The sequence below is a fragment of the Daldinia caldariorum genome, assembly GCF_022478825.1.
Source record: "Daldinia caldariorum strain CBS 122874 unplaced genomic scaffold F4812scaffold_10, whole genome shotgun sequence".
NCBI classification, from domain to species: Eukaryota; Fungi; Ascomycota; class Sordariomycetes; order Xylariales; family Hypoxylaceae; genus Daldinia; species Daldinia caldariorum.
In genome coordinates, this window is record NW_025953046.1 from 387,418 (window position 1) to 406,243 (window position 18,826).

An 18,826-nucleotide genomic window follows, 5' to 3' on the forward strand; every position below is an offset into this window, starting at 1 on the left:
CAGGAGTGGAACTGGAAGCGAGTTCCGGTTGAGGCGTGGAAACCGAGTATTTGGGCCCTCTGGTCCCCCTCTCAGCCCGCTGTCCTGGCCCCTGGGGCGTGGGAGAGACATAACACACCCACCAAGAACAGATATTGCTGATGTGCTGCGATCTAGCGAGCTGGGGGCAATCTTATCCTTGTCCCCTCTACTGTGTATGTAGAAGGGGACCCTTGTAAGTTCCGGGGAGCAAAGCGGGACGAACCAACTCCAAACAATCCCGATTCAGCCACGGCATTCTCCCCCATTGTTGTCACTAACATCAATAATATCCGTGCCGTCTCTGTTCTGCTCCACCATAAATGGGCTTTTTTTTCTTTCTCCCTCATGGTAGCGTGGGTGTTGCCGCCCGTGTCCTGACAGCACCGGCATCCACGCGCGACATTAATTACTCTTCCGCCATTCGTTGCGATACAAGTATAATTTTAGTGCGGCTAGTATAGCAGTGTATCTGCCGGTCTGGATAGGTATGCTGCAGATTTATGCCATAAGAGATAGACGGTTACGAAATATGAAAGAGGGGGTTAGAGACAAAACTTGTTGGCTAATACCTTTTGCTTTTTTATTTTGATGCCCGTCAGCCAGCTTCTTTCGAACCTAACGAATTCTCATCACCTGATTCGGTGGTTTCGGTAGGAAGACCAGTGATAGTACGTCAAATACAACTTGGCGTAAGGATCCCAGCCTACCTAGTATAAAAAAATTGCGCAGCGTTAAGATTTCAAAGTTGCAAATAATCGAGGACCGCGCGGGGACTATTTGTCGGATCCTTAGAGCTGCAAAATTGCTGGCTGGTCCTAACGTACGAGGCTTGTTGCCACCCATAACCGAGAATTAGATGCCATGGGGGGAGACCTAACCCCACAAACAGCCATTTTCTTCATGAGATAGCTAATGGTGTTGTGGCTGTCCTTTTTTTTTTTTTCTCTTCTGCTTTTCGCCAACAGAGATTTCCGCGGACATGGATGATTTCTTTCAGACATCAGTGCAATCGTGTAGCCAGGGGAATAGATGAACCACACATGTGGACACGGACGCAACCCGTGGGACTTATTCGGGCCAATTCGCCATTCGAGCAATGTGAGCCCGGAACTTGGCCACAAAACCGTTAATGTTCCATTCGCATTCACTCTTTGGTACTGAGGGCGTCAGCAGTTGCATCACCAACCGTTGTAACATTTCGGTGGAGTCGACCTTTTTCGCACAGCATGAGGCGTTTATTAAGCTACCTAGGTAGACAGGCAACCGGGCGAGCGTTGCGCGGGCCGCCTGTCCTCTTGCTGATCGAGGAATAGAATGGTCCAACCGAGCCGTGTTATGTATTGTATCTCAACCGGCCTGGAAAGGGTCGTGGGCACTGTAACGCTGCTACCAAGTGTGTAAGCACGACACAATCCCAGATTCTGGAATGGCTACCGCCACGGGTGAGGACATGCTGCAGCTGCCGGCCCTGTCCGGTCTTGTCTCGTCTACATACATGCACCGCATTGGAGGAGAATTAACCGCCTTGTTGGCCCACCTAATAATAGTTGCTTGCCAGCTACTATATTGTGCATACCCTGCATACCCTGTATGCCCTGTATGCTCTGTATGCTCTGAGGTATGCTCTGTACGCGCACAGCAGCAAATGTGCCTCTTGATCTAAGCATGCAATACGATGTTATACTAGGCTGGGTGCTTACGCCGTGCCGTCCTAGGGTATGTAAGGGCAGCCCTTTTTCTCGCTTGGTTCCGGTTTTAGAGCGATGTTGGGAACCGCACTGGACCGCGTCGCCGCAAAATCTCTATATCCTTATCGGCATTGGTCCGTGGAGATGATGCGTTTTCTTCAGGAACGTGTTCGAGACATTCGAGTGCAAGGGAGGGAGGGGGGGAGAGGGGGGCAAGCCCTGTTTTAGTGCCAAGGAAGATGAGATGGAGGGTACTAGCGGTTCGGTTTGGGTAGGATAGATTGATGGTAGTATTGAGGTGTTGTAGTATCGTAGCATTTGTGGTATGTATGAGAAAATGGTAGTTGGAGTGGGATGTGAGAATTCTATGTTAGGTTGAGCTTTAGGTAGGTAGGTAGGTAGGTACCTAAGGTACCTTACCTGAGGCTACCTCTTACAATACATTAATTTGGAAGTTGCCCAGGTGGTTCCAAAGGTTATGTGCACATGTGGTTAGGTCCAAGTGCGTACAAATACAGTGGACGTTGGGTACCGTGTAGAAGAACAGTTAGGTTAGGTTTAGGTAGGTAAATGGATGTATAAGAAATGCAGCCTGGTGGATAACCTAACATGTTGCCTTGAAATCCGGGTTTTCGCTCTCATTACCTTAGGAGGTAGGTACGAGGTAGTCTTTGCATTTCCAGCACCCCAGACAGTGCAAGAGCAGGGGGTTACTAAGCCGAGCACCTTTCGTGTAATGTACCTCCCTGCTAATAGTATGCAGCTGGGCAGTTCATCCACCGAAAAGGGGAAGGAATAAGAAAACCTCTCCCCCCCCCCCCCCCCCGGCTAAAGGTACATCAGGTAATACATTATGTAGTAGCTACCTCTTAACGATACATTCCACAATTACCTACCTACCTCCTACCTACCTCCTAGTCATACCTCATCCAATCTTGAGGTCCCAATCTTCCTACCTAAGGTAACTGACCTAACAAGTACAATACAATATAATACAATACAATCCTGCTTGATAGCTTACATTATAAAGCCGATATCCAGATAGCTTCACGCTATGGTATCACGTTCCTTTTATCTTCCATGTAGGAGATAGCTACTATGTAATGTGGAAAGGATTTGGAAGACTCGTTCGTCACTTAAGATATCATGCAGGGCCTTTACATTATTTACCAGGGACCGAAGAAACTAACATCCTGAACCCTGGAATTAACCTTGCACGTCTCATCCTTTCCGTCTTTTTTTTACATAGTAGATGATGCATTTGGCCCAATCGAGCGCCCCTCGAACAATAAGAAAAGTCTAACGACTCTAACAGGTAGACAGGGCTCTTATAAAACCCATATATGTTGGCATCCGCCTTCCTAACCATAACAGCGAAGCGGCAGTTCTCTCAATGGATAAACAGTAGATGAGGATGGCGATAATTGGTAGGTGGCAGGAATATACACGTTGACGATCGGCGTTTAGAGATAGGGCTCTCTTCTATTTTACCCAACTTAATGACAGGTACCTGACCTAACCTAGGTAGGAGGTACAGGCAGGTTAGGTAGGTACCTTATACAATACCTCCGCCTACCTTAGGTACCTACCTGGTCCAGAATGGCATAGACCCAGCTATGTTCCGATGCAAGTCGCCGCTGCGTACCCATATTCGGCCGATTGCAGTTGAATCAGGTTCGCCAAGACACGGCGCGGCGCTCCAACCTACATATAGGAGGTAGGTTAGGTACCTAAGGTAGGTATATAACATATAACATGCGAAAGGCGGACAAGGAATCATTCCCGCCAGCTTCTGACCCACGCATAACGTTGCCTTTTCCTACATAGTATAAAGAGTCTGAGCAATCCTCTCAGCTGAAGGTTCATTGTCCAAGTTTTGGTCCGAACATTGCCAATATTCGGTTCTTACTATCGTAAAGAGGAATCCAACTCCCCGGAACCCACATTCACTAAGCTCTCGGTCATCTTATGCAGATGCTAATCTTACTGTATCTCCTCCGCTGCTGCGACGTCTTACTCTTCAAACTTAACAACTCTGCAGTACATGAAGTTATCGTAGTTTCATCGGCCTCGCTCTTCAAAATGGCTCGCCTGTTTCAGGGGGTATTATTCCATTGTTGTTCCATCATTATTCTTGATGGAATACGACATTCCATGCGTCTTGACTACTATACTTGGCTGAGTCCTTGGATCCAGGCATAAATCTTGCCCCTCTTATAAAGCTTTTTGGGTCTAGTCCATATGCTTTTCTATAGACACGCCTATACCAAGGAAGCCCACTCATCGTCAACCCGGGTACCTATCTCAGGAACGACATCGACACGGATCGTCTAAAGGCCATTTATGGCCATTGAATTCCATTTTTCTCTTCATGGCCTGTTACTTCTACCGTCTTTGACCCACCCAGAACTGGCCAAGACGCCCAAGTACCTGGGCGAGATGCTAATAAGCGAAGAAGAAGAAGAAATATCAACCCACCAATTCCGGCTAAAACAGCTTGATGGATCCCTGCTGCAGATCTGACAATTAATTACGATAAAGTTTAGGATTAACAAAGTGGCCTCCCGCACAACCCCTTCGTGTTAATCCAACGAACCATCCCAGGGGCCGAAGGGAATATTCTTTTTTTTTTCTTTTTTTGTAATTGCAAAGTCAACGGAAGCATTCGATACCACCCTCATTGAGGGTTTGAGGTTCGTCCCAACCCTAGGAAAATCTGGGTCCAATGGGCTTTCTTCTCCATCGTAAAAAAAAAAATTACACTCTGGGATTTCATTTACCGTAAAAGGAGAATTTGCTTAGCCGCCTCCTGCACGCTTTAGGGATGACCGCCTTAGGAGGTAACATGCTACTGACTTTTAGATCTATGTCCGTCATTAAGTCGTTGTCCATTACCCAGTCTGAATATATGCACTACTCAAGACGAGGTGGGCAGGATCAGCTGTAGTACAGAACAGCATTGAGGTTCATGGAGGGCCGGGATAAAAATGACGAATCACATCTTAACCGCTATGATATGATATGGGCTCCAAGAGCCGACTTACGTGCTGCTTAGTAGCTCTTATGGCGATCTCTGGAGCACGGTATGGATGGCACCATGTTTTAACTTGTAGCCATGCAAGCCACGACACCGCTATCTTGACAACCTCTATGCCGGCAAATTTCGTCCATCTCGTGCGAGAAAATAGTCCGAATGCATATGGGGAGTTATTCTAATGAATACCCACAAGTTGAATAGCTCTTGCTGATTCTATTCGCTTTATTTCTGCCTTAAACCTATAGATGCGTGTAAGACAAACTCACAAGTCGTATACTATCTAGACGACTCTTTTACAAACAACGGGGGGTTGCAGGGAATTATTTTAAATGGGTGCCTAGATGACTCAATCCGTATGTTTTCTCACTTTAATTAAGCACGAATGCTAGGTAGTCAATGTTTATGAAACCTCTTTTTATCGAGATTTATACCCTAGATACCTACCTACGTGATCTAACTACTCAGGTTAAAAGACATATATTCCCATTAAGGGGAACTTGAAAGCTAGACATCTCCTATAATATAAACAAACGTCCGAATAGTGTAGATAAATACCTTGCGTCAAGTACATTGTTAAGAGGTACATGGGTACCTTGTCTGATAGTCGAATTTCTCAGAACAGACCGGAATATTGAGACTCTGACAGTATAAAAATATCTACCCACATAATTATAAGGTCGGTCTTATTGAATGGTATGTTAGCACAAATCTCACCTACATTTATTTAATTGACACCATCAAATCTCAGTGTGGAGGAAGAAATGCATTCCTCCTCGTGGTACCATGCAAGAAATATATTAATGTACCCCCTATTAGTCTAGCCACCTTGGCTACGACCAGGCTTCGAGTAGCCATTGTCAATGAGACCGGGTAAAGTCCACGAAGAGACACATTTGTCTTGGTAACTGTGGGGGAAGCTATACAAGCCAGTCTACATATACTACTACAATTAGGTAAACCAAGAATAATAATTATAGTCCGCACCGCTCCTCCTAGATACGAATAGATCTTCGTCCTCAAGTATTATATCGCGTTGTTCTTCCCAACAGGAAGATGTATGCGGCCATATGCAGGTGAACAGGCGGTTCCCAAGACCGGGAATTATTCATAGACTTATAGCCTTCAGCACCCTCTTGTGTAAATATCCGATCGTTTCCAGCCACTTTGCAAACTCCACCCTGGTAGACTCACTCTTGCATATCGAGACATTACCGGGCTATCACGCATGCGAGAGGCCAGCGTACTTCCACTGACGCTATTTGCTGATAGATCACCTCCCGAGTGCATGATACCGTAGTATTTCGCATATCTCGCTAAGAGTGCGTGCCGGCCAACGCAGCCACACCTATAATTTATAACCGCCATCAAACATACCTGAAGACTGAAAATTCTCTACCGAGGACCAGGCTCCTGCCCAATTATCCACCTGAAACGTCAAGCTACCTACGTAGTTTAATGCAGGTAAGCAGAAGGTTTGTAGGCCTCGACTGGGCGGACAGGAATTAGGAGGTCGAGAAAACATTTTCGTTGCTTACGCCTCCCGACGTAATTTAACTGTGGTGCGGACGTCGTGTTAGTACCTGGTTTGTCACCTGCGGAAAGCAATGATTCATTCAGCGTTGCTAACATGCATTTGCAAACCTCCACGGGCGTTTCGGTTCCTTCGTGAGTTTAGTTTCCCACATCCCATGGACTTTCTTTAATCACAACCCAGGAGAACCGCAGACGTAGAATCATGAAACCATCATCATCACTCTCACAAAAGAGGTATCTACTCTTTAAGGATGTAATTACAGTTACTACCTAAATTGGCCAAGACATCATGAGATGTCTTGGTTCTCTTCTCCGGATATGGCGTGTGGTGGATAACCCACTCGGGGCGACGGCTCCCAACCGCGCTACCGGGCTGCTTCGCCGCAGCAATACAGTAACCCTCGGAGCCCGTTGTATTTACTACAAATAAGGAGAAAGGCTGCGCCTCCAACGCACCGCTCCGAACGACATAATGTCTGGGATAAACCAGGAGTTTTCCTAGGGCGCGGACTGATCCGGTGATCCGGCTAACCTGCAACTGTGGTTAGAACTCGAACACGGAAAATAAAAGGAATCGAGCCATACATATATTAATACTTTTTACCAGTGCAAAGTCGTCTTTTACCTGTAGGTAGCTTCTGGATTAAGCGACACAAATTCTAAAGTCAAGTACCATAGCAAACGTTGATCACTGCGCTACCAACGAGTTTCAGCCAGCCTTGTAAGCCTGGAGAAAACTCGGGGAAGCAGGTAGTTCTAGCGAGACTACCCTGTACGTTTGGGACAGTCGGGCCTCTAGTAGAATTAGCAGACGTCCAATGGTTCAGAACTCCGACAGTTGCAGTGGTTCTACACGAAGGTATCACAAAGCCTTTTTGGGAGAATGAGCCAATTCCTACATAGCTGGAAAGTTGGCATCCTCCTAACCCGGCTGGCCTCCAATAAACTCCTTACAACATCCAGTATGTTAGGTACCTAAGGCACCTGCCTAACCTCCTATGCACGTTGCGGCAAGAAAATTGTACTGAATTCAGTACTTAACTACTATACAGAACTAACACCATGTTAGATAGTAAACTCAGAAACAGCATAGCCGCTACAGGTTCGCGAGAAAACCTATCGCTTTGACATTCAACAACCTTAACCCCTTGGCGTTCCAAACTCCGGGGCCGTTTCGACACACGGATCTTCGTATCCAAAGCGTATAGGGATGGTCCCAAACTTATCATATATCATAAAAGTATTAGTCACATTCTATTCTGCAGCTTAAGCCCAGCGGGAAGAAGCCGATATTTTCAACCGGCAAAGGAGATAAGCATGTGATCTACTGGTAGCAGCTAACGTGGCTCCTGTAACAAACAGGGACGAAACGCTACGTACACCGTAGAAGGTTGCTGAAATAAGAGACCATAAAACACGGAAGACCATCACTCGCCTAGCTATAGACTTGGTAAAGCGTGTCGAATATTGGGATTATGGTACTGGGATTTAATAATGAGGGTTTTGTGATTACTGAACATATACCAAGATTAAAGAACTAATTTACCAACCCATGTTAAGCCACTACTGCCACTACCTGATATGGAAGATTATGACTGCCTGATATTATGACTACACGATTAACTATAAGAGATACCTGAGTTGCCCATAGAACCTATAACGACTATGTCATGTAACCAAGTACTCAGATCGCACTAGGGAGGTTGAACTGTTACTGAGATTGGGAAGTCTACCTACCTAGGGGGCATTATGATACTAGGTAGGTACCTAGGTAATTAGATATTCTGTGGCGTGAAATAGACCATGTCCATTACTCCTGGTGCATGTTCGAAGTTGAAACCTGCAAGAAACAATAACAACTTCTAGAACGTTTACAATCGAGAGAGGTAGCTAGTTCAAAGAAACTCTCAATCTCCATTTTCAGCTACGATAACATCTCATTTACATTTTAGGAAAGAGGGCAGCAGAGCCGCCGGAGAAATCAGTCCGGAATGATACATTTTTTTTTTACAAGCATCTACATATGATAGATAATTAAGTGGCTTAACACGCAGATTATAAACTCAAGAACTGTCAGATTCCCCATCTTTAATTGCTCTTCGTGGGAAAGGCAGACGTCTTGGGGTCCCTGAAAATTGGGGGCTTATGATTTCATGATGCGCTCAATCATCGCCATCGCCATCGCGCCGATGACGTCGCTGACGTCAGGAATAGGTTTGGATTGAATAATGAAGGTGAATAATAAGGGGGAGAACACCACGAACAGTTTTATTGTATTTGACTTTGGATTCGTTATTCAGATCGGTTATCGAACTTTAAACACTGAAGGAATTGGTGCATTTTGCATCAAAAGCAAAAAGACACCTCCTACTACCTACATATCATATAAACAAATAACCGCAAAAATGCCTACCTACAAAAATTTGGAAGACTCGCCTGAGACTATGAACAGAATCGCCGAACAGTCTGAGCGCGAAGTGAACACTTACGAGGCCAAGACTGGCGCTAACAGGACCGCTCCTAGCGACGAGGCCGGCGTGGACACGAGAGTAGAGAAGAAGTTCCAAGGTGCCAACGTGCGCTACAACCCAGAGTTATGTACCAACGCCAGCTGGAACAAGCGAATCCCGCCCGAGGAAGGCGGAGTGTTAGATGCTCGCGGGCGGTAAGCATCTTTCTTTCTTCCCCCCCCCCCCCCCCCTTCCCTCTCAACCGTCCCGTTTATACATACCTACCTATATATGAGTTATTGCCTAGGTCACTAACCAGTTCCGCAGAGTAAGCCGCGGCGAACACTTCGAGGGCGAGGGCGGGCCAGAGGACAAGCTAGCGATCGAGCAGCGGGAGTTCGGGGGCAACAACGAGTTCAACGTATCGGGGTACCAACGGCGGGAGCGCGGGTGGGCAAGCCCGAAGGACCCGGTCCCGCGCAAAGTGGACGTGCAGCCCGACAAGTGGGACGAGGGTAAGGAGGCCAAGCTCGCTAACATCGCGGACAAGAAGCCCGTCCCGATCAAGGACCACGTCAAGGGCTCCGAGTACTACACGCCCGAGGACGTGCCGGGCAGCATAGCGGCTGAAGGGTACGAACCGCCGGAGAGTGTGGTGCAGAGCTCCCGGGACGCGGAGAAGTATAGGGATGAATGAAATGGAATGAGATATGACTACCAAATAATCAAAATCAAATAGTTTTCGAAACGTTCCGTTAGGGCGTAAGGTTATATAGGCACCTACTGTAAGAAAAACCTGGCTATCTTATATCGGCTTTCTCAATCCTACACAATGATAGCTAACATGAAGAGCAGTGAAGCGTGATGCAGCTTTGTAGGTTTTAAATCCTGAATCCATAGCGGATTAATAGCTGTCAGACGAGTTGATGCTCTTGATCGATGCCATAGACAGAGTAAATGCCAGGGTAGTTTATAATAGTGAAAACAGTGAACAGGGGCAAGCCTATATAACCTATGCCCAATCTAATCAAGGTCGGGTGTCTAAAATACTAGAGTCAGTCTCGCAGGAGCTCTATCTCCTAATCATCCAGACTTAATAATTTCTCTTGGGCACACTCAGTACTATCAAGTCAATCCAGAGAGCCCGTGGTTGACGTAACAGTGTCAAGGTAAGAAGGAATAGGGAAGAGTCTAGTTCCACGCTCACGTCACAAGAGGGAGATTTTAATTTACAGACAGGTAACTTTCTCGTCGGGGCCGTCCCGTTGACTCTGAGGTGATTGATAAGAAGTACCTATCGTAAGCTGGAGTTGTAGAAAATCGGATTTGTTTCTACGCCTTTCGCCTCTACTTCCCATCAAGCGTGTACGGAACCCTCTCGGCTTTCTTCTGAAAAGTTATAGGGAATAAAACTGCGTATGACGACTAAGACAACGCAAGCGTGTGCATATTAATTATATTGTGAAGAGTACCTAACCTAAGATAAATGCACCATAAAGATCGTATTGCTGACGGTATGGTCGGCTGATATTACACTAAACCGCCCTATCGGCGCTCTCCAATGTTGTTTGGTTCCTATTTGGCCGTTGCTATGGAAGCTCATAGGGCAACGATGGGCTAATGTGATGCTGATTGGACAATCTTATGCAAGATCTACCGATCTACCTAACCCTTATTCTTTTTCCTTACGTGAAGGTGACGTCTTTGGTTACATTTCCTCGTGAAATGTCTTTCTATTCTGGGGTTAGCCGTCAGGTTACTGAACAATGTTCGGCCTTTCGCTAGTAACGATACTATACCGCGATGCTGCCGGCGTGGTTATCTCTCAAGTTCTTATTCAACTTTCTTACCATATCGACAATCTGATGTTATATTAGGTTAGGTAAGCTTTAGCGCTTATTTAGACGTGACGACAATGATAATACAGATTTAGAGACATCCATGAATACTAGTAGTTACTAGTAACATTCCAATGTACGTAGCTTTATATGCTAAAGGCGATCTCACTAGTAATGAATGGGACAACGTTCTACCGATATTATTTATATACTGTACTGGACATAATGTGACTAGAACCCAAAGAACATGGGACGTAATTTACGATGTCACACCGCATATACGAGGAAGCCAGGCAGTGCGCCAATTTGAATGAATGGACTACCCAATCTATCGACCACTCTATGTGTCTCTCTCCAGTGTTCTAGTAAATGGTAAGAATACTTCGAGCCTAACTAACCTGAGGAGGCTTGAAAGACCACGTGAGGAGAGGCTGGTACGATTTGGCCAATGAGATGAAGTTACTATCTACAGCCGCCTCAAAGGCGGGACCTCTCCGCTATGATGCTTATTGTCCATATCGGTTATCCGCTTCGGTGACCTCGTGATGGTCACTGTCTCTCCGCCGGTGGATGAAAGAAGCATTGGAATATAAATTGGACGCTCTGCCACTTGTATAATGCCAACTCACCTTTCAAAGCCAGTCACGATTTAAAACACACATACCAGAGGTAACTAATACAGTTAATATCATTAATACCATAATACCCCACCATATAAAACCATGAGGTTCCAACTCTCGTCACTATCTGCTGGCCTCCTCGCCGCCGCAGTATCTGCCCAAGACCCCGTGCAGACCGGCCCGTTCAACCTTCACATAAAGGGGAAAGAAGGCAGCTCTATTGACGGTTAGTCCTCAAACATACCCTCATCAGAAAGGGGAAGCTTACCTAACGTTCTATACAGGATATGCCGGCTCCTGCCATGCCGGCGCCGCCATCGAGGGATTATGCTACAACGAAGGATCGCTTCCCGCAGGAAATTACGTCGAGTACTACTTCAATGCATCTAGCTACACCAAGGTCGACGGCGCGGACGTCGGCAAGCTTATCTGGAAGCTTCCTTACACCGACGGAAGCGGCGGCCAGGCCACGGTCGACCAAGGTCTGGCGCTCCAGTTCACCGTGAACAGCAACGTCGCGGCGGCGATGTTTGGATTTGGCAGCTACTCCGTTGATCTCGGTTTCGACAAGGAAGGCAAGCTGTTCGGCGTGTCCTACATCGACGACTCCACGTTCGAGCCCGGAAAGAGTCCGTTCCCTAGTGGCAATGCAACGGCCGACTACCAATGGTGTGTATTATAGCTATCTGCCTATTATGCTAGAAGTCTTTACCCGCTTCTTTATTCTGCGCGATTAGGAACTGACGATAAGCAGGTATGCTTGCTGGCAATACTTTACTGGCTACTACTACCAATCGATTGGATGGGCTTCGACCTCGCCGCCTCACAACCCTACCTGTGAGCCTGTCGATATTTTCCAGGAGTTCCCGTCCTCTTACTAAGGGAACATGATATTTCGCCCGCCCCACCGTTCTAGTTTTGCATCACGTTAGTTACGAATGGGCCGAAACTCGATGGAATTAGGTCCTGGCACGAAAGCTGGGTTTGGCGGTCGCATGATTCATGAAGTGTATGAAGGCTAAGGTATACGACTAGTTGCGGGATATAGAAACGAAAATAGTCTTAATTCTACTTATTATACTCTGAAGAATGTACTCAGTACTCAAAAAGAGGACCGAGGCTATTAACTACCTCCTATGACAGGTGTTTGTTTGCTTCCCTTCGGGTAGCTGAAACTACCACCCATTCAATGAAACTCAGGATTATTTAGCGGGGTTTAAAAGAGATCACTCAGGAAGGTTGTCTACCGCTTCTTGAAGACCTTGAGATCAAGATCTTAACACCATAGTAAGGTAGGCTCGGACCAGTGTTACTCTCTGTGAATGGACAATCCTATTATATAGGTATCCATTGATACGATGGTTATAACCGGCCTTGCGGGAGTGCAGCGGGTCGGGATTATTGCTCACCGCGTCCGAATGCCTCGTGCAAAGTTACTAGGCCCCTCACAGAAAAAAAGTAACCTTCGTCCGACCATGGACACTTGTAACTATCTCCGCAAGGTGTAACGACGATCAGGGAGACATCGGGCCGTAAGCGATTGCTTTGTGCCAGTAGACATTCTGTCGGTTTGCCACCCTAACGACGTTCGAGGCGGAAACTTCCAAATCTGGATATATATTGCTTGATGCATGTTTAGGGAAAAGGAGACCTTGCCCCCCCGATTTATTCAATGCTTGATGCAGCTCCTGTTGGGTACATGAGGCATATGCAGCTGCTGCAGGACGAGTATTGCAGGTATATATTGGACTCCTGCAGTACCTTGCAGACATTAATATGAATCCCTCGAGTTCAGCTTGTAGCAAACATCCAATTACGAGGGAATGTAACCCCAGGCATTCCCATCGTGTAATGAATGGACAGGATCTAGATATCTCGAACTATCAAACATGGCCAGTTCGTTACTATGCTGCCAAGTCGGGCCTCTTCCACACGTTCACCGGCTGGTTGATAGGTAACAAAAGAGAAAGCTTGAACGGCCACCGAGCGATGACAATGTCACGATATAGCGTATTTCGGAACGAAGTACTAACTAATTCGCCCACCTGGGGCGATATATTGTCCGACTTGTGACGGATGCCTTGCTGTCGTAGGGCAGGTTAGGCTGGGTTAAAGGAAGTGGGTTATCGTGGTATATAAGGAGACTGAACTACGGTGTAAACCTCTTGATCCGGGTTTTTATGGGAATAAGCTGATACCCAGATTGCTTCTGAATACCGCCTTATATCCGTTCGTAGCCCTCAATTTACTAGATTTGTTGAGAGACATAGTTCTCACGTTAGTCACGATGATACCTCTGCATAGGTTGACCGCAACTTTCTCTCTCCTCATCTCCCCGCTCTGGGCACTCCCACACCCATTCGAAACAGTCACCGTGACGGCTGATGATCCCACCGAAACGCCCATCGGGTACGGATACCCTCCAACCAGCAGCACTCCCACTCTGACGCCGTTCACGAATCAGACGACAAGCGAGACGGCGCGGCTGCTAACTACGACCGCTCCTCCCTTATCTTCTACATCGTCGTCTAGGTCTAGGTCTAGTTTTACGGGACATTGCGATTACAGCTTCTGTAATTCCGGGAGCAAGGTTTGCTTCTATTGGGCTGGGATAACGTCGTGGGATGTATCGCGAGGCCCGGTACCCGGCGAGGTCCCTACTATAATCGGGACTTGCTAAGTCAGACCGAGGGAGACGGGTTGGGGTTGAACTATGTCTTCGAGATGGAGATGCTGAAGACGTCTTCATGGTTGGTGCTTGTTGGGCTGAGTGAGGCAGATGGATAGGGTACAGGCGGAGTTTATGGGAAGTGGCCGAGAATACGTTCAGCGGGGAGTCGCCCTCCTAGATAGGTAATACTTGCGAGAAATATTGATAGTTAATTGTTTTATTTGTTTAATCACCTGAAGTTTAGTATCTAAGATAGTTTCATCATTAAGAAGGCTATGGATGACAAGCTCTACACATGGAGAGGAAATCCGAGGGAGACAGGCGGATCAATCATTCATATAAGATACATCTAAACGCTTGAAGTTGGGCTACTTAAATAGGTACCTATGTGAATATGATTATGTTTATTTGAACTATTCGCTATGAAGATCCAACTTACGTTCTCGTCCGAGATTACGCAGCTAATGAAAAGTATAAGCATATCGATCAAGCGTGATGAGGAAAAATATATACCTAGATAGGTACCTCCTATATAACCGGTGGTTACTTACTAGGACCGCTAACAGAAGTAGTGATAGCACCGCTCTCGATGTACACGCCCGAGAAGTAGAAGTCCTCGACACCGTCGGAGTAGCCGGAGCGCGGCAGCTCGAGGACGCCTAGATGCCAGTCGGCGCCGTTCGACGAGGTCGACGTCTTGACGGGGGCCACCAGCTGCTTCAGCGCGTCGCCGCCCTCCGAGTGCCAGAACCCGACCGTGCCGCTGCTGAAGTCGATCTCGAAGGCCACGTTGTGCCAGACGTTGGGCTTCCACTCCGTCTTCCACTTAGAGTTCTGCGAGACCATGCTGTGCGCGAGGAATTATCAATATTAGCAACCACCTAAACTATCATTTTACTGAGGTACCTAAGTTACATGGAACACTTACAACTGCAGATTTGGGTTCTCGGCTCCCTGCTCGCCGGAAATCCAGCCATACTTCAGCTCGGTGAAGTGGCTCTCGAAGAAGCAGATCTGGTGCTCACGGTTCTTGGAGGGCGCGTTGGCGTCCTTGCGCATGATGCTGAAGTGGTAGAACACCTTCCCACTATTGATAGCGGCCTTGGTCTGGGGGATCAGCTCGATGCGGCGCATGTTCTGGCCGTTCCAGAACGCCGTCGAGTCCAGAGTGAACTTGGCCCCCTGCTTCGACACCGTGTCCGCCGGGTTCTTGTAATCCGGCGAGAAGTTGACGTACTTTTCGACCGACCCCGACCCGTGGATGTAGTACTGGTACGGCCCGACTTGGTTGCTCCACGACCACTTGTTCAGGTCGGACGATGTGCCTAGGTCGTTGAATCGCCCGTCCCAGAGGACGGCCGCGCTGGCGACGGCGGCTAGCGCTGAGAAGAGGGTAACCTTCATCTTGGATGTCCTAGGATAGGTACCTAATAACTACCTGATGTTGGAAGGGAGTATGCGAGCCCGGTCGGAGGGGTATGCAGATTGAAATTGTCGAAGGACAAACCTGGTGCAAGAGCGAGGTAGATAGCACTCCAGGGCCTGTGGCGTTTTATACGCAACAATACTATGGAGACCGACCATTCATCATGCCATCGACACCCAAACTGGAAACGTGCATGGGGCAACAAGGGTTTTATTAAGGAGTTATGGTCCAGACATGGCCTGGATTCAATCTAAAGATGGCAGGCCGGACCGTAGGACAGACGTCTATAGCGAAGCGCGGATAGGAGCCTCCGCTGATCTTGCCCTAGAGGTCACATTATATTCATTATATTGAATGTGGGGGAGTGAAGGTCATGGAATTTAGCCTATTGAGATATGTAGACCATAGTAGCCGCCCTCCTTCCCGCTATACCTTACGCGGGTTTCTGCGGATCAAGACGTGTCTTAGCTTTGAAGTAAGCATTTTTATTAATAGTATGTTGAAGGCAATTAACTGACAGGACTACACGTAGAATACATAGGTGACTAGGTGGATATAATTTATAAGAGGTATCTATACATATCATATATGACAATTTACATCAGCAAACCATTGCTAAGCTACTAAGAATTGCAAAGTATAACTCCAGTATATTTGTTGTCCGTGGTCCGTGGAACTTCTAAATGGGTATAAAAAAAGGGGGAGATGCACTTGAACATTCTCTAATTCCGTCGGTGGATATTGCGACTAACTAACGGGTATGGCCCACCGGGAGGCATGATTAGTATTCCAATCCCGCCCCGAAGCTGCTATTTCTAGCCAAAGTTGCTTGGTCGAGACTAGCTCTGGCCTGGTCGAAACTCCTCTTGCTCTGCGATGTGCTCGGTCGTGAATTGATTGGGTCACCTTGTTCTACAGCATAAACAGCAGCCGCTGGTACCGATGTGTCTTCGCTGATTTTGTGAATGAAGTACGCGGCTATAAGCGCGAAGAAGCCTCCCGAAGCCAAGACAATGGCGATACTATGATCACCAGGCTCGCCTCTTGGCTTCTGGAAAATGCGGAAGATGATGCTAGAACCAAGAGTAGCAATGAACTGCGGCGAAGCAATGGCCATGTTGTGTATACCAAGGATCACGCCGGCTTGGTCTGGTTCCTCTTCATCAGCCTGCGACCGAGACCCACCCTCGAGGAGCCCATCATCGGAGTCGCTATTATCTAACTGTTCACCTCGCGCAAGCGACCGCATCTGTTGTTTTCGGGCTCGATGTAGTATATCGCGGCGACTGATTTCGGCGCTGATGATGGCCCATGGCGCCCAAAGTGCCAAAGCCCATGGAATACCAAGAAGACCAATAAGTGCGGTTGCAGCCTCAACAGTTCTCACAAACGGGGTGCAGAACATTACGACAGCAAACAGAATTTCGGAATACATCCAAGCTCTTCGTAAAGTGAAGCCGGGAATGACTAAACGAGCCAAAAAGCCCTTACTGCGGGAAGCGGAATTCCCAAGTGCAGGGAATTCCCTGGACCCATTGCCAACGACAGGATTATTGTCATAGGTTGGGTCGATGAAGAAAGGAAGCAGGACATTGGTTGCTAGACTGGTGATGGCGAATATTAATAGGGCAAAGGTACCCACCCTGGTGGCCTTCTCGTAAAGCTGGTCCAACTCTTCAGGAGTCATGTGGGGATTCTCTTCTAGGTAGGGCTCGACGTATATTTCTCCGACATAGGATGAGGTGTAGAAGAGCATAGGAAAGAAGCCGATCCACGCCGCAAATTGCACAATGCAAACCTTTGCGATTTGGGGTGGAAGCCTTTTAATAGCGGCAAATATCTTGGCAAAAAATGAGCGAAGGCCAGGTGGCTTAGTAGCAGGACGTCCTTCGAGTTGAGGATTTCGCTCTTTAACGGTCAGTACGCTCAACAATACTGTCGAGCAAAGTGCGATGCTTGCGATTGCGCAAAGGTCCTTAAACTGAGTGTCGCCAAGCCACCAAAGATACTTGGGAAGATCAATCCCCCCAGCAACATATCCTATGATATTGCCGACGCCCACCAGCCTGCTAGCCATGGAATTTGCAGCTTCCTGTTGATGTGGCGGAGCACAGTCGACGATAAAGGCTCTGATAGATGCCTGGACCGTATTGACTGCAACATCTAGGATGTATATCCAGATGACAGCGATGACGATAATGGTGACTTTTACTGTGTGGGAATCGGCGTCAACTCCAAACAGGCTGAAGATTCCGCCAACAATCTCTCGAATCCACGCAAGGAACATATAGGCTAACGATGTGGCAACGGCGCCACCAAGCATGAAGGGTTTGCGCCTCCCCCAAGATACTCTGCAGCTGTCACTGAGCATGCCGACATATGGCTGTACTAAAGTCCCAGTAAGCGGGCCGGCGACCCATACAAGGGCCATTAGAGACTTGCTAAGGCCAAGAGATAGCAAGTACGGAGTGCCATTAGACAACTCTACAGCCCAGGCTACTTGTAGTCCTCCAATGCTGATTGTCAAGAGTAAGAGGTACCAAATGCTTTTGGTGGTCTGAAACTCATCATGTTCTGCTTGTCTGTCGTTGTCATCAAACTCATCTAGTGAATCGCGCTCTCCCCGGCTAGGGGAGAGAAGAGGAGAGTGCTCGTTCAGTCTATCCGGACCAGCAGGCTCTCCGGCGTTGACCCTTATTGTACTTTCGGACCACGCGGGATCGGCATTGATATCCGGTTTCAAGGATGGATCATATTTGCGACTCGAGGCAGACGGATGGTCCGAGGACGAGGTGCTCGACAATGACGCGGTCATCGATCGGATAGTGAGGCTTTCGCAAACCCAGGTCGAGTGTATGGAATCTAACAGGGCACGCGAAAAGTCGACGACTATGGGAAACGAGAGGGCGTTGCGATGAGAAAAGTAGCGGTAGTAGTAGCGGTAATGGTTGTTGCTGTTGTTGCTAACTCTATGTTGTTATATGCATGCATATCAAGTATGGAAAAGGTAGGTACCTAGGTAAGCATCTAGATTCTAGGTTGGTACCTAAGGTATAGAGAAGATTCGGTAGATCAGGGGTGGATGAATTTAGCCGTCTAGACTATGTAAGTACTATGTTTGGACGTCACGCGGTCTCGAACTCGAGGCAACAGCACGAGACGCATGAGATTCCTCGAGTTACAGCTAGAATGGTGGCGAGTGGTAATTGGTTAGTAGGAAGGACGAGGGATGAGTTGGACGTTACCGAAGGGGGTGGTGTTGTAGTAGTAATAGGAATAAGAGGTAATTTGTTAATTCGCAAGTCCAAGACATCAAGTTAATAATCAAGTTAAATAATCCGCATGACCTAAAGGAAACCGACGCCGATTGGAAACGAGTCAGAATGCCGAGACTCACCGTATACATAAGTGGCGTACCTACCAGCCTACCAGCCTACCCGGCCTACCTGGAAGAGGTATTAGTCGTGATGACATCAGATACCTCCAAGCGACGTAAATATGGAGAGATTTCCGATTCCGGGAAGGGAGGGATTGTGGAGAAT

The 18,826-nt window shown here is 47.5% G+C and overlaps 6 protein-coding genes across 6 annotated transcripts; 4 read left to right on the plus strand and 2 right to left on the minus strand.

Moving 5' to 3' along the window:
- Positions 1-3,409: 3,409 nt before the first annotated feature.
- F4812DRAFT_431180 (uncharacterized protein) lies at positions 3,410-5,192 on the plus strand. The gene has a single exon (XM_047934415.1). It carries the CDS (start codon positions 3,678-3,680, stop codon positions 3,909-3,911), a length of 234 nt encoding a protein of 77 aa, XP_047789414.1. The 5' UTR covers positions 3,410-3,677; the 3' UTR covers positions 3,912-5,192.
- Positions 5,193-8,684: 3,492 nt separating this feature from the next.
- F4812DRAFT_459946 (uncharacterized protein) lies at positions 8,685-9,426 on the plus strand (the record flags this gene model as incomplete). The annotated part of the gene is made up of 2 exons (XM_047937633.1): positions 8,685-8,944; positions 9,057-9,426. 2 exons carry the CDS (start codon positions 8,685-8,687, stop codon positions 9,424-9,426), a joined length of 630 nt encoding a protein of 209 aa, XP_047789415.1.
- Positions 9,427-10,849: 1,423 nt separating this feature from the next.
- Positions 10,850-12,352, plus strand: F4812DRAFT_431184 (uncharacterized protein). The gene is made up of 3 exons (XM_047934416.1): positions 10,850-11,413; positions 11,472-11,856; positions 11,942-12,352. Exons 1-3 carry the CDS (start codon positions 11,290-11,292, stop codon positions 12,066-12,068), a joined length of 636 nt encoding a protein of 211 aa, XP_047789416.1. The 5' UTR covers positions 10,850-11,289; the 3' UTR covers positions 12,069-12,352.
- A 1,031-nt stretch (positions 12,353-13,383) lies between these two features.
- F4812DRAFT_465212 (uncharacterized protein) lies at positions 13,384-13,913 on the plus strand. Its single transcript, XM_047938419.1, has one exon. The coding sequence runs from the start codon at positions 13,475-13,477 to the stop codon at positions 13,865-13,867; it is 393 nt and encodes a 130-aa protein (XP_047789417.1). The 5' UTR covers positions 13,384-13,474; the 3' UTR covers positions 13,868-13,913.
- A 181-nt stretch (positions 13,914-14,094) lies between these two features.
- Positions 14,095-15,654, minus strand: F4812DRAFT_431187 (uncharacterized protein; the record flags this gene model as incomplete). Its single annotated transcript, XM_047934417.1, has 3 exons — positions 14,787-15,654; positions 14,372-14,705; positions 14,095-14,319 (listed from the first exon to the last, which is right to left on the minus strand). Coding segments are annotated over exons 1-2 (776 nt in total), but the record flags the coding sequence as incomplete, so codon positions are not given.
- A 40-nt stretch (positions 15,655-15,694) lies between these two features.
- On the minus strand, positions 15,695-18,469 carry F4812DRAFT_431215 (major facilitator superfamily domain-containing protein). The gene has a single exon (XM_047934418.1). The coding sequence runs from the start codon at positions 18,097-18,099 to the stop codon at positions 16,066-16,068; it is 2,034 nt and encodes a 677-aa protein (XP_047789419.1). The 5' UTR covers positions 18,100-18,469; the 3' UTR covers positions 15,695-16,065.
- Positions 18,470-18,826: the final 357 nt, after the last annotated feature.

What these genes read in the sequence shown, in the direction of transcription:
- F4812DRAFT_465212 (XM_047938419.1), top strand. Translation starts at nt 13,475, where the DNA reads ATGATACCTCTGCATAGGTTGACCGCAACTTTCTCTCTCCTCATCTCC.
- F4812DRAFT_431215 (XM_047934418.1), bottom strand. Translation starts at nt 18,099, where the DNA reads ATGACCGCGTCATTGTCGAGCACCTCGTCCTCGGACCATCCGTCTGCC.
- F4812DRAFT_431180 (XM_047934415.1), top strand. Translation starts at nt 3,678, where the DNA reads ATGCAGATGCTAATCTTACTGTATCTCCTCCGCTGCTGCGACGTCTTA.
- F4812DRAFT_431184 (XM_047934416.1), top strand. Translation starts at nt 11,290, where the DNA reads ATGAGGTTCCAACTCTCGTCACTATCTGCTGGCCTCCTCGCCGCCGCA. An exon ending in AGAAGGCAGCTCTATTGACG is followed by an intron (nt 11,414 to 11,471) that starts GTTAGTCCTCAA and finishes CGTTCTATACAG; the next exon opens with GATATGCCGGCTCCTGCCAT. An exon ending in GCAACGGCCGACTACCAATG is followed by an intron (nt 11,857 to 11,941) that starts GTGTGTATTATA and finishes GACGATAAGCAG; the next exon opens with GTATGCTTGCTGGCAATACT.